Below are 15,234 nucleotides of genomic sequence, written 5' to 3' on the forward strand. Positions count from 1 at the left end.
ATCTCGTATGATCGACCGCGTGTGTGTATGTTTTCACTCAGTTCGAGCTGACAATCCGGTAAAACGCATTACGGTGATACGTCATAAAGACGACCGCAAGTGCGGATAAAAGGCATGCCATTAGTCATCACTGCAGTGCAAAAGACGACGTAGTCCTTAATGGACATTATAGCTAGAAATGCACTCGACGATGAGCACCTCCTATTAGGATAGTATATATATTAAATAATAAGAGCTGCTCTTATACTCACTCTCTCTCTCTCTCTCTCTCTCTCTCACACACCCTCCACTCACCCGTCTCCTTCGGTTACTCGAGTTTTTTTTGTATATAATTTTTTACTCGTAAGTCATATATCAATATATAATTGCCGAACACGAAAGAAGTCGATAAGCATATTGCATATTATTATGTATATACCTACGCGTAATTATATTGCGCCAACAGATGAGAGGGAACAAATGAGCAGACGAGTACCTTCGTATACTATGCACCACACGAGTGTTGTACTTATATTAAATACTATACCGTCTATTATTTATTTGATTATACGTTCTGCTGAAGATTAATAATTTTGACGATAATGTTCTATTATGTATAATAAATGAATATAGACTTATAATATTGTGTGATCTCAAATTTATATCGCTTGTCACCACGAGAGTGTTTTTTTTTGTATAAATATAAGGAACAATATGTGCATTACTAAATCTTCTCTATACCTGTTTAGCTTTCTTGCTACGCACTGGCACTACAACTTGATATAAAGTTTAACTCCCCCTCCCATTGACACAACTTACTCTATTGATGTTCGACGAACCTTTATTAAATGATTTATTCGCCCGTGCAATAGTTTGTCTAAATACATTTTGTAAGTGTGTGTGTGTGTGTGTGTGTGTCATTCTTTCAACTATATATATGGAGAATTTACAAAGTTTTGAGAACAATAGTTCAAAACAAGATACAAACACATTTCGTTCTATCCATGGGTATTATAGCTAGATGGTAGCCCGGTTATATACAGGTACTAAGATTTTATCTTAATTAAAACATCTTTAATTTCAATGTCTCGCTACTAAATATTTTCTGCTTCACGTTCCGAAATGTGTCAACCTTTTAAAACGATAACTATTCATTCGCTATCGTCGACAAATGCTTTGAAATATTTTATAATATTGTTGAAAGCCTTTTTTATATAAAAAGTCACACATATTGCATATATATATATACATATATACACCTACCTAGGTAATTTAAATTTTTACTTTCATTTCCCACATGTTTTCATTTCCTTTCAATAATATCGCGTTATATTAAGTTGCTCTTAAGCGCCAAACGTAAAATATTTTTAAATTATAACTTACTGTTTGTAAGACATTATAATATATTAAGGACAAATTGAATGATATTGTATATTTAATAATAATAATCATTTATTCATTGAAATAAAATTATATTTCTATAGTTATTGGATAAACATATCGACACGTGCAATATTTAAATGGTATGATAATAGGAGCTCTATGTTAAAAATGACAGTTATATGTATAATGGTATATTATTACCTACCACCTACGCGTATGGCACACCTATGTGTATATTTAGGTTTATATTATTATGATTTATGGCATTGAACGTTTTAGTTTTATTGTTTTCCCATTTTAAACGGTTTTTAGTGAAACGATTGAGTTAATAATATTGTACACGCTACAATGCAAACTTAATTGACTCGTTATTGAAATATTGTGGAATTCTGTTAATTCATATTTATATGATGACACGTTATTTAAATATATTAATATATGCGTAGTTATTGCGATAAATAAATTCCATTTATAAATATATTATACGCGGTACAAAACTGCAATAGGGATGGTGTTAAATATAAGCATATTATGTATTTTGTATTTTGTAATATTGTTTATTACCGATTAGTCTACTAGCTTGTAATGATTGTGGTATTTCGAATAAATACCAAATCAATTACCGTGATAATAATTATAATAGTGTAAGACTATAATGACATGCATAAATAAATAGTCATAGGTACTCATTAAAAAAAAGTGATACGAAATGTTATAGATAGCACGTTGATAAAAATGTTTAAAATGTCTGATATCACTGTAATCATTACAGAGAGTATCATCATAATATATGGTATAATTTAATTAATTAATTAATTAATCTAATTTTGTATATTATGTGGGTATATTATCATATAATATCTAAAAAGCTAGATGTATAAACGGAAAATTCCGTAGAAATAATGTTTTTAATTTTTTACCTATTATAAAATACTTTAAAAAAGCTGTAATAATATTTATTTTTGTATTTCAAAAAAATAGGTATTAGTCTGTATAATATTATTTTCTATTCATACCTAACTTACTTAGACTTACCATTAGGTACTTGATCGTATCCTATCTGAATATTATCATATTTTTTTTCATACAACACTATCATAACGCGTTTTTTCTCATTGGATTGTTGCAGGTAACTGCGGACCAGGACTACAAGAGAACACTGAAAGTTCTGGTTACCAGCACCGCGGTGATGGTGGCCTGTCGACTGTGCGTCATGTCGGGCGCGGTGCCGTCGTTCGCGGCGTCAGACAACCCTGCTGCCAAGCACCCGGATCCGACTGTCAGGGCGCTGACGTTCTTGTACCTGCCCGTGGTCAGCGCCCGGCTGCTAGTGTGGCCACAAGTGCTCAGCTACGATTGGTCAATGGACGCAGTGCCCCGGATAGAGTCGGCGGCCGACCCGCGAAACGTGGCCACTGTGCTGTTCTACGCTGCTCTGGCGGCCGTCGCCCGCGCTTCCGTCCGGCGAAAACGGACTGCCGTGGCCGTGGCCGCCGCCGTGTCCGTCGCCTCGTACGTGCCCGCGTCCAACGCCCTGTTCTACGTCGGTTTCGTGGTGGCCGAGCGCGTGCTATACATACCAAGCGTCGGCTACTGCTTACTGGTCGGCTGTTCGGCCGCTGCGCTCGCCAAGGCCACCAGTGGACGCCGGTCGGCCATCGTGTACGCCCTGTACGCCGTGACGGTGGCCATCTACGGTCTGCGAACCGTTCTCAGGAACCGCGACTGGCACGACGAAGAGTCCCTCTACCGGTCTGGCATCCAAGTCAACCCGCCAAAATGTGAGTGCACCTTTTCGAATAGTTTTCAAGTTCAACTATAAAAATGGTTATTCAAAATGGTTCATTCGATTTCAATCGCTTTTAAATTTCTAGATTTTAGGTTTAGAGTAATATAATATGCGACACGTTGTGCCTACCTAATTGAAAGAGAAATATTTCAAATTTATTTAAAGGCACTTGAATTCTTTTCATTGACTCCGTTAATTTTTTAGTGGTGGTACGTACCTTTAACGTGTCCCAAAATAAATAACCCCATGGCATAAGATGCCAGGAACATGACCTAGTGAGCCAGGTGCCAAGCGGAAAGGATGATTCATTTTGAATAATAACCCTCCTGTGTTTTATTATCGATACAAGTCCAAATAGCCATAAACCGTTCACATACCGTCTTTTACCTATCCATATAATATAGCTGGTATAGAATTTTCGTCTCAAAGGTTTCGAAATCTGTATTGTGCCTGCTGCAGGTAACAACAATATAAAACTGTACCTAATATATTAAGTCGTATAATTGTAAACATTTTTTTTCATCAAACTCCTATTTCTGTCGCGGTCTGGTGATATATATTTTTATTTAGATAACGCGCATTTCACCTCGTTGCAATCGAATTGAACGTTCGGATTAGGTATTATTTTTTTCCAAAAGTTTAATGACATATTTCCAGAGGACTTAAAAGCTGAAACTATACAACTTTCGATATTACAACAGAACCGTATTTAATCCATCCAGTCGACATAATAACTATAAAGTCATCTGATACTGTGTGATACTATACAATATATAGTTTTCATATACCTAATATAATATATATGTGCATTATATGTACAGATGTGTTTTAATTAATGCGCAAATTTTGAGAAAACACGTACCTACCATAATTTAGATATTATATATTTGTAATTTTACGCAACTCAAAGAAAAGTTATTCAACGAAAAACCATAGGTTTTCTAGAACTTGCAATTAGCTATTAAGCGTATTCAAATTCATAATACACAATACAGTGCGTCATAAAATTATATATTTCCTACTAAAACAATATAAAATATACACAGTAAGTAATGTACACTTTTCAAAAACTCATTTAAATAGTTTTCTTCCCGAAATTCTTTATCTTAAATTGTACTTACGACTTGTTCTCCGTTCCAACTAACAAGTATTATAATAACGTAGATTATCTCTATAGAAAACCCTTGAACGTTGATCGTATAGCGTACGTACGCTTTTTAGGTTTTCGGTGTGAAAACAAAAACAGTCTGATAGCATGTTATTATTGTTTAATCGCTGTTTCAGCTGTATACATCCCACAATACGTTCTCAACAGAAAGTTTAATAATAATAATATAACCATATTCATTAAGTACATATATTGACTAAATTCTCGTATGCATTGTCTAGAGCAGTCTTATAAAAGATAATTTTTTAAAATTATTTGATATACGTATTCGAATACTCAGGTTTCTTTTATTTTTTACTTTTATTTAGCATGGTATATTTAATATGGATGGTTTGCATATTGTGTAACTATAAATTAACCATCCGTTTTTCTTTTACTAAACTTCGATTATGTTTAAGTCACACACAAAAAAAAATATTTAAATCGTGACAAAGAACGTTTAGAGAATATATAGCATTCTAGAATTAATGTTTTTCTCTTTAAAATTATTTTTAATTGTACAATAAAATCGATGGACTATAGTAATTACTAATTAGTATACTACCTAGTGTCTACTTTTTAATGGAGGATATTATGTGCCTCCGTAAAGATAATCAGCTGTAAATTTGAAACAATATGTGTCTATGATAATAAACCTTCTGGAAATGTTTTATTATTTTATATTGATTGTACTATATGACTTATATGAACATAAATATGAATTCATTTTTTTTAAATTTTTTAACAAAAATATTAAGAAGGTATACGAAATTAGAAAAAAAATTAAATTTTAAATATAAAGACACTTCGAAAAAGTATTTAAAATACGTATTTGAGTATAGGACATAATATTATAGGTAGGTATACTTATAAAGTATTATAATACTTTATTTGAATACTTTTACTCAATAACTTTATAAGACTGGTCAAGAGAATATAATATAATATAAAATTGTAAAACCCGGTTTTACGTACAATAATAGTATTATGTATTATCTATATATACGTTTGTTTGAAAAATAAGTCCATGCGGTTTATGGTATTTATGATCACTGTCAGACGAAAAACATTACGTATTATACGTAGGGATACGTTTTGAGATATTACCGTGTGCTATCCCACTGTAAGACAACTAGACAATATTTTACATGTATTATATGTATATTGTATACATATTATACATATACCTATACACATTATATATATATATATATATAAATACCTCCCGTTACGCCGTTTTTTAGTTTTTACAATGTAAGTACCCCGGGAAAAAATACGTTCTGTTGGATGAACACTGTATATGTACGCCGTCTAATAAACTTCTTAGTGTTTTTAATTTCGCACCCCTTTCCACTTTCAGTCTTCCAGACTGAGAAACCATATACCTATCAATCCATTGGCTACAGCTCTTCGACCTAGCAGCGCGCGCCTGATTTAATTCAATCAAACGGAATAGGCTCCACTGATCGTTTCCGTTCTTTTCCCTTCTTTTTCACCGTCACTATTTCTCCTTCTCTTTCTCTTTCACTCTCTGTCTCTCTCTATCTCTCTTTCACTCTAATTCTCATCTCGAATCTTGATTAAATTTTAGCCTATGGCAATCTCGGTTCGATACTCAGCTCTCAAGGCAGAACAAACGAAGCAGAAATGGCATACCGATCCGCACTCAAACACCGGCCCAACATGGCTGACGTACATTACAACCTGTGAGTAACGATATTTTTCTAATTTTATACTACATAACCTCTACACCTGCCACCTATTTGTCCTTATAATATAATCACACAATTGCGCGCGGACCATGATTATTATTATTATTATTATTATTGTTTATATGGGAAAGTATTATTTATTTGTTTTTTTTTTCAAGAAACTGCTAAGGTTAATACTATTTTCGAAACTCTATAAATAATATCGTTTACCGCATACCTGTCAGAGTAAAATAAAACAATTTTTTACTTCGTATTTTGTATATATTCCGTTGCCTTGTTTCACTCGTAAAATATGTTCCGTTATTTATCGGAGGGGTGAGTTTGTGCCAAATGTGCCGTATAACAATCACAGTCCTTATTGAAGACCGTAAAAAAATATCATTTCTTATTGTTCCTCATCTCCTTTTCGTCTACGGAACAAAACAATAAATTGAGATACGCTAGGAAAAAACAATTTAATAACACACCCAAGAAGCTTATGGCTGTCCGAAAGTTGATGGCTTTTATACGCCTACTTTTGGTGAACGAGCGCGATATATATTTTTTCTTTTCTTTTTTTTCATTTTATCTAAAAAGAATGAAACGTCATGTTACTCACATAATGAAACTCAAGAGTATAAAAAAAAATGCAATAAAAACCACATTGTTTTGTAGTTTAGTGGTATAGAATGACATGTGGTCTAGAACATTACAAGTGAAACGATCACGTTTTCGTGTGATTTGTCTTGGTTACTTTCAACCCAATTCTTTTATTTTTAACAAAATTTAAATCCTGCTGTATAAAAATACACACATTTTTTCCATACACTTAACTATAATAATATATTGAAAATATTTATACAATATTATTTTTAAATTTCAATGCCGTCCCTTTGAAAGTATTTTTATAGAAAGCATAAATTATAAACGTATTTAAACAATTATTTAATTAATAGCAGGAAAAAATTATTGATCCAAACTTTAAAAAAATTCCTTTGTTAGTTGGTCTTATTTTAATACAAAAATTTAAGATGATAGTATATCTTTCACAGAGAATTCTTAGAATAACTTTCTTTATTGAGGATGATGCAAAATATCTTCTAAAGAATTTTTCTCTGAAACCAATAACTTGTGTTCAATACGTTTTTCATCCTATGTAATATTAATATATTTATTGAATACATTTTTTAAATAAAATATAATCATGAATAGAAATATATATAACGTTTTAATTGACATATTTTATTAGTTTTTATGTTACCTATATTAAAATTTGCTTACCTCACCTAATTTTTACATATTTAGATTTTTCATAAATATTTAAAACTCCGTCATCATACAAAATAAGTGTAATATTTTTAATAATATTTAATGATATTAAATTGATTATTAAAATATAACATAAAGGCATATTGCTTATTGTTTATTATGAAATTCATATCCCATTAAGTATGCTTAAAATAAATATCGAATTAATTATAAAGTATTAATAATTAATAAGTAATAATAACTATAAAGTATAGACTAATAATTATATATTTTAAAATATATACAATAATTCAAAGACTGTATACTAAACACTTACCATAGTATGCAAACTATGTACGCCTATAGTGAATTAAAGTATTGATCAGTTTGAAAAGTCTCTGGAATTTTGGGTACTAATATTTAACAAATTTAAGACTAATTTTAAGTTTCCATTGTGAACACAGGAAGATGAGTAAAAATCAAAATCGTCGTCTGGGGCAGGCCTGAGTAATATGTTAAAAAATAAAATCATACAATTAATAATCGTTAAATAAATGAAAATTTTAGAAAACCTATAATATTGATAGTTGTTACTAATTGTTATAATGTTTATCAGGTTAGCATTGAAACGTTATTTTTTTGAAATAAAATAAATACGTATGTTCGTACCACTATCTAATGCAAATTACTATCTAACTTTTCAAACTTACGAAAACGACAAAAAGGCCGTTTGCCAAATTGTAGTACTTCCATAGTAATCTGGTCTAGGAAATGACGAACGAGATCACCATTTATAACCTTGTACCTTCGTGGCACGACTTGCACCTACGATTACACTTTTAACTTGCGTTTTTATTTAATAAACAATTATAATTATTTCAACTGGTGGAAATTGTCTTGAGTTAATTAAACCATTTCACCATAAACCTAATCACTGACAGAACCGCACGCTACAATAATATTGCACTATCGCAATATAAGACAAATTAATAAACAACATTTTTATTACTGCATTTTTCAATAACCAATTAGTTAAAAACATTTTAATATAAATTATTAATACTACCTATTGTTCTTTATTTCATTGGATATGATTGCTATTACAACAATAAAGACACTGAATATTGTTTCTATAGTTTTTATTTTATTTTTTTCCGACACATTTTTCTCGATTACATAGATAAGTAAGTGTACGTATCTTTTATAATATATTATCTAATACGTACCTAATCGTATTATCTAATATTATATTATGTCACCCAATTGATTTAATCCGAAAACTAATTATTTACTTGGTGTTTGATCAATATCGATTCGTCTGTTATTTTCGGTTAACGTATTATATAATAAATAATTTTTTCATTTTTGTACAAAAATAAAATATGTATAGTGGCCAATATAATCAATACATTATATTATCAGCCATATTATCTTATGATTGACAAAAAAATATGTAAGCAATAACCGAATAAAGAAAACTTAAATAACATATTATTGAGAAATAAAAGTACAACTATTTTATAATCGGTTCACGAATTCAATTTATTTAGCTACCTACATTTCAAAGTTTAGAATCTTATGCATTGTACCTATTATTATTTTGATATGGGTTGTAACTTTCATAGTGCATGTTATTTTCATATGTGTATATAGTATTCTTTTTTTTATTATTATAATTATTATGTTCAAGTTTTATTATTTTTCTTTTGACATTACTGTATGTAAGATATATTTTTAATATCAAAATATTTTAAATAAGTTGTTAAAGATATTACAACTTATCTAGTTAGCGTGATTTCAATAAGCAGAGTGATTCATCGAGCATGCCCTACGGCCTACATTTATTCTTTAATTATACATTTATTTAATTTATAATTTGTAAGTAAATAGTATATTTATTGGGGCTTCTAAGTCCTTTTTTTTTTTAAAGGAGTATGAGAAAAGTTTTACCAGTAATATCTGATTTACACAATAATTACATAAAATATAAAACAAATGTAATATCTAGGCTACTTTGTGTTATACTCGAACTATTTTTAGAAACTATAACATTTTAATAAATTTATATAAATTAGCATAATTTTAAAATTATCATAGTCCTCATATCTTCTAAACCTATAATTATAGACTATTATCCTCAGTACTTAAAGTTTACCTACTTGTTCGAATTTCAATTTCAATACCTATAATCTAAATCAACATTTTTAAAAAAATTATCTTGTTAACAATTTACCATAAAAATAGAGTGGTTCTCGTTTTGAAAATATTTTATTTTGCCACATAACAATTCTTAAATTTTATAAAAAAATTTGAGAATTTTAAAATTTGGTTCTTACTTAAAAATGCCATTAATCAGAATTTTAATAAATTCATTATTAAAAGAAAGCATAATATTTGTCGAATCTTCTTGTATACACAAATATTGTACAATTTATACTATGTATCCTATTTATGATATTTTTAAACTACTTTCCTTATTTATCGAGGCCTTATATTTTTGATTATTCCAAAAACTCAAACAATGTGGTCAACGCGGTTGCCACGTGGATCAAAGGACCCATTGTACGGACGGCGCGATTCGTCTGCATGCGGTCGGAAAATCGCCAATTTCGCACTTGAACTGCGTTTCGAAAAGCCAATATTCGCGTTAGTTCTTCAAATCGCTTTCCACTATGGTTCGCAGAGTATTAAACTCCGAAACGGATTTCGTTCGCGAGCGCGCACACACAATGGCTGTGTATGTAATAATATAGTGTCGTTGGGTCAACGCGTTCTACTCTCTCGATCTCTGACTCTCTCTCTATCTCTGACTCACTCTATCTCTATCTCTTCTCTATTTCTCCATTCCCTTTTGTCTGCCTTTACATTATATTTCTCTAAAACTGTGAAAACGGGCAAAGCGTCAATATGAATCACGCAGCTTCAAACACCGATCATTGGAAACGGATTTAGCAATACCGACATGCGTGTATTATTAATATCGCTTTGTACCTAAATAAGTCATAATACCTATTTAAAATCTAAGAACTTTTGTCCCGAGAATTATTTGAGACCTGCACTGATGTGTATGGGCTTGTTCTCGCAGCGGCCATCGCAGCGTATTGGATATAAAATATCGACAGAAATCTATAACCACAGATATAAATTTCAGCGATTCGTAACAAATGCCACCGCCTCTGCTTAGTACTATAGTTCCTGCGCCCAACAGTATATATATACGACTTTATAATACATATATATATATATATGTGTGTATGTGTGTGTGTGTGTGTGTGTGTGTGTAGTGATCGAGAAAGCAATATGTGAAAAGGAATCGTTTACGGCCGACAGTTTGGACCGATGGTGCAGATGTCACCAGGCAATAACGTCCCTGCGCCACCCGCTCGCCATCAGTTTGGCGCGAGCGCATATAAAAAGAAAGCGTAATAAAATTAAGGACAAATCGGCCGCCGCCGCTGACTTGAAACCGAATTGGCGACCAAACTTCACGGTATAAATAAGCGAGCGAGCGAGCGCGCACTCCCTTAATATATATATATACATTATATATATGTATGTACAATATGCTGCAGGAGTGATAAATCTGTTATGTATTATACTTTGTACATTTTCGGATTATCGGTGGAAACTTCTTTTTCCCCTCCCCGTGGGCACACGATAAATGGAACAATTTTATCCCCGCCCGTTTCGTCGCTTTGTCTGATTCGATCCTTCGCGGGGATTCTTTTTTAGTGAGAAGGAAATATAATAGCGTAGGATACGAAACAGTGCGCGGCTGAAATACATATATTATAATGTTATATAGTCTTAAATTCGTAACATACACATTATGGGGTGGTGATGGAATGGTGAGCTGTTACTGCTGCAGACGATTGGAATTATTAAATTACTGAGGAGACGCTTTCACATATATAGGATAAAATAAAATACATAATAATATAAAGTGGAGGTTTTTTTAACGTGCAATCAGCTATTTGCGGACAGTCGTTGAAATACTGAAAAGTCGTTTATACTCATTTTATTACAGTCATTATATATTTCTAAATGGTTTTCTTATAATTTATGTTTTATTTGAATGACAACCCCTATTATTAAAATAACCTTGGAAAATATTGATGGTCGTTATGGAATTCATAATAATATTATTTATAACATAATTTACAGTTTAAATAACAATTATGGATGAGGACTGTAATTCACCCCGCCACTGTAGTAGGTAATCAATGATCATACTTTGCTCCTTATACTTATAACTTTCGATAACCATCAACTCATCGATACATGATAAGTGCTTATGAATACAATTTATTGAAACTATAATTGACTTATTTAACATGCACATTGCACATCAACGTTTTAGTAAAAGATAATATTATATACCAGAAATACAAATTTAAGGTACTAATTAAGCCTATTATAGTACTTATAAAAAGTATAAAACTAATTAACTATATTAACATGTCATAATAAAGAGAATAATATTCGACCATATTTTTCCCCCAATGAGATCGTATTAAATATTATGAACAAACAAAAAAATGTCTGAAACGTATAATTATAGTTAGCGATCTCCGAACGACTCGGGTCGTATGTCTTACTTAAAACAATCACGTCGTTGTTTAAATAATAAAATTTTTAAATCCGGCAACAATGCCGTTTATCATCGACGTAACGCATCCCGCGCGACAATATATTGTTATTTCCTTTGATCTCGCAATAGCGAAACTTCCCCACCACAAAACGCATTTCGTTCGACTTAAAGACTATGATGGCGCAATATACGATTTCGCATTCCGATATGCGTCATAGCCCCTACAGGCATACAGGTCACCGAGTTTTCGATTACGTCGACGGCGAATATGACTAGGTACCGTACTTATCGACAAATATGCACGACAATCGTACTTATTGTATATTTAATGTGTACATAAAAATGTACTATATGATATATTGTGTATACCAGGTATCAGTAATTAAATTGTATGGTGGTCCAGATAATTTGAAAAAAAAAACTTCAAGGGCCAGAAAAAAACTTAAATAGCATCTAGTTAATAATTAATGTATTTATCTTTGTGTTAAAAATACAGTGACGTGTTGGTTAGTTTAATATAACAGGACATACGTATAATGTTAGCCAGTTTTTTTAAATTTGATACCTGCTCTTGAGGAACAAATAATACGCAGAGTGTTTTCAAGATGGAGAATGGAGATTAATTAATGTTGAACGATATATTTTATTCATTTAAAAATTAAAACGTCATTTTAAATACATTATAAAAATAAATCAAATTTCTATTATATGCGGAAAGCCAGCGTTAAAAAAGTAATATTTTTGGCGGTTCAGTTACATACCCTCTGAGAGCCGCCCAGTGCCGACCCCTGGTGTATACTGTATACACAATAATATTTATATTATATTTTAATGGTAATTTTATTTGGACGATTGTAGTTCAGACAGTTTATAATTTCTATATTGTCTGAATATATAATATAATTTGAATATAACATTTAATATCAATAACCAATAATTATAATATTATTGTACTTTGTTCACGGCATCGAGCGCTGAGTAATTTAAATACAACAACTTTAAGATGGTATTGTATATATTATTATAATAATACCGCGGTACATTGCATACATTTTTCGTATAGGAATTCAATTATTAAATTTTTTTTTCTCATACATGTACAAAAACATAACCCATTTGAAGTACTATTTCTGTACTCTTTCAAACTATTGTATTATAAATACATATATCAAGTATAAAATACACAGAATGCTAGTTAATCTATTGTGTTAGAAAACACATTTTTTTATAAACTAATAGATACTTTATCTCTTCAACCAATACAGACCTATTGGCTTTTGCTTGTGCACTGATAAAAATATAGATTCGACTAGAAATATATAAAACTGATTAGAATTCGTTATGATGTTTACTAGATAAAGATTATTCCACTTTTTCAAATTACTTCTATCTCCTTTAACTATTCTTTAAATTTGATTTTAAACTATAAAAAGGTGGGTAAGTGGATGTCGCTCTGCTGTACAATAGGTTACAAGTGGGTCACTGTAAATGGATAGTATTAAATTTGAATTCAATGATATAATGTCACTGTATAAGAAAAACGATTCTGAGCGGAGACGGTTTGTCAGTCTAGGTATTAGACATACCTATTATAGGTAGGTATACTTATCTATAGTATTAAAAAAAAATTGACCTATAATAGATATTAATAATAAATTCCAAATTAATCATATCACAATATCCATCAAGTAACGCGTTATACATCAACAACAAACCGTGGTACTATCATAGATATATAATAGTATACTTTAGAAGTTTCAAGTACCCACAAATAATATTATACAATCATTACAATCACAACAAAATAAATAAAATATTTATTCCAGGTTTTTTAATATGTAATTTCGTCCAAATATGAACTTAAAATGACTATAAAAATAAACTGTGCTTATGTATTTCTTAGAATTTTTGGCAACAGAATTGAATATTTACGTGAAATCTTGTTTTAAATTTTCAATCCTTAGATATAAAAGTTGAACATTTTATAAATTTTTAACTACAAAATAATTATTCAATTTTAAATTTGATAAATTCTGTCAACATTTTGACTTCAAATGCTTATAAAAAAAAATTGTGCATATGTATTTTTAATATTTTTCAAGTGATATTGGAACAATATATTAGGAGCTTTGTATTAAATTTTTACACTTTTTGGCCCAACAGATAAAAATTTATTAATATTTATAGAAAAAAAAACTAAAAAAATTTAAAACTTACAATGTCTGTACACAGCTCAAAAAGAGTCAAATCATTTTAAAAATCGTATATAGAAAATGCTAATATAAACATTCAGTGAAATTTTTATGTATCTACAGTTATTCGTTTTTGAATTACAACAAAATAAGGAAATCGCTACATCAAAAATCGAGTGAATATCCAATGTTGTAAAAATTTGAATTTCAAACGCTCATAAAAATTTAATTTGAGTTTCTTATAGACATTTTTTTTTTGGTAAAGATGGATTATCCGATAAGGAATCTTATATTACATTTTAAAATCTTAGTTCTAAAAAGAAAAATTTTCACGAATTTTTAACTCTAAATAATTTGCTAATTTTCGTGATTTTTACATATTTTGTCAATTTTTGAACTTTAAATGCTAATAAAAAAAAACTGTGACTAAGGATTTTTAATATTTTTCAAATCTCATTGTAACAATATAGTAGGAGCCTTGTATTAAATTTTCAAGTATTTTTACTCAACAAATAAAGTTTTATTGACATTCATAGAAAAAAAAACTAATTAAATTGGAAACTGAAATTGTCCGTAAACAGCTCAATACAAATCAAAATATTTTGAAAATTGTAGCATGTGTAGAAAATGGAAATATAAACAACCAGTGAAAATTTCATGTATCTACGGTCATTTTTTTTAAAGTTACACCAAAAACCAAATTCAATTTTGTGAAAAATCGATTTTGCGTAAAAATTCCCGTTTTTTCTTAATTTTTCTTTGGTTTTTCTTGGCGCTTTTGAAAATTACTGGGAATTTTAAATTTTGACCTCCCCAATGCACCAACGATATTCACTTTCCAATCGAACAAGATACTGAAGTTGAAAATCGAAGCATTATTTCGACTACTTATCGTTTACACAGACACAAAAAAAAATTTAAAAAAAAAAATAAAAAAAAAAACACAAATCATTGTAAAATCAATACATTCATCGTTCCACTCAGAATCTAAAATTTATGAATTTTCAACCAGTACCTATACAAAATTGAAAAAAATTGATTTTTCCTAACTTAAAAACAAATTAAAACTTTTCTAGTTTTTTATCGCATTATACTAGCGATTAACATGTTTTTTAGTGAAATATAATATATTACTTGTCTACATCATATTTGTGACGTTAAGGGGATTCGATACCGTGATTTTCTGTTTTCATCTAACACACGCGTTACATAGT

General features: G+C 30.2%; 1 protein-coding gene across 1 annotated transcript in view; it reads left to right on the forward strand.

Moving 5' to 3' along the window:
- The window catches only part of LOC100168170 (protein O-mannosyl-transferase TMTC2), a 96,771-nt gene that overhangs the window by 38,341 nt on the left and 43,196 nt on the right, over positions 1-15,234 (forward strand). The window contains exons 5-6 of the mRNA XM_001944301.5: positions 2,492-3,143; positions 5,890-6,004. Coding sequence (XP_001944336.1) covers positions 2,492-3,143; positions 5,890-6,004 — 767 coding nt within the window. The remainder of the gene's footprint in view (positions 1-2,491; positions 3,144-5,889; positions 6,005-15,234) is intronic.

The sequence above is a fragment of the Acyrthosiphon pisum genome, chromosome A3, assembly GCF_005508785.2.
Source record: "Acyrthosiphon pisum isolate AL4f chromosome A3, pea_aphid_22Mar2018_4r6ur, whole genome shotgun sequence".
In the NCBI taxonomy this organism is placed as follows: domain Eukaryota; kingdom Metazoa; phylum Arthropoda; class Insecta; order Hemiptera; family Aphididae; genus Acyrthosiphon; species Acyrthosiphon pisum.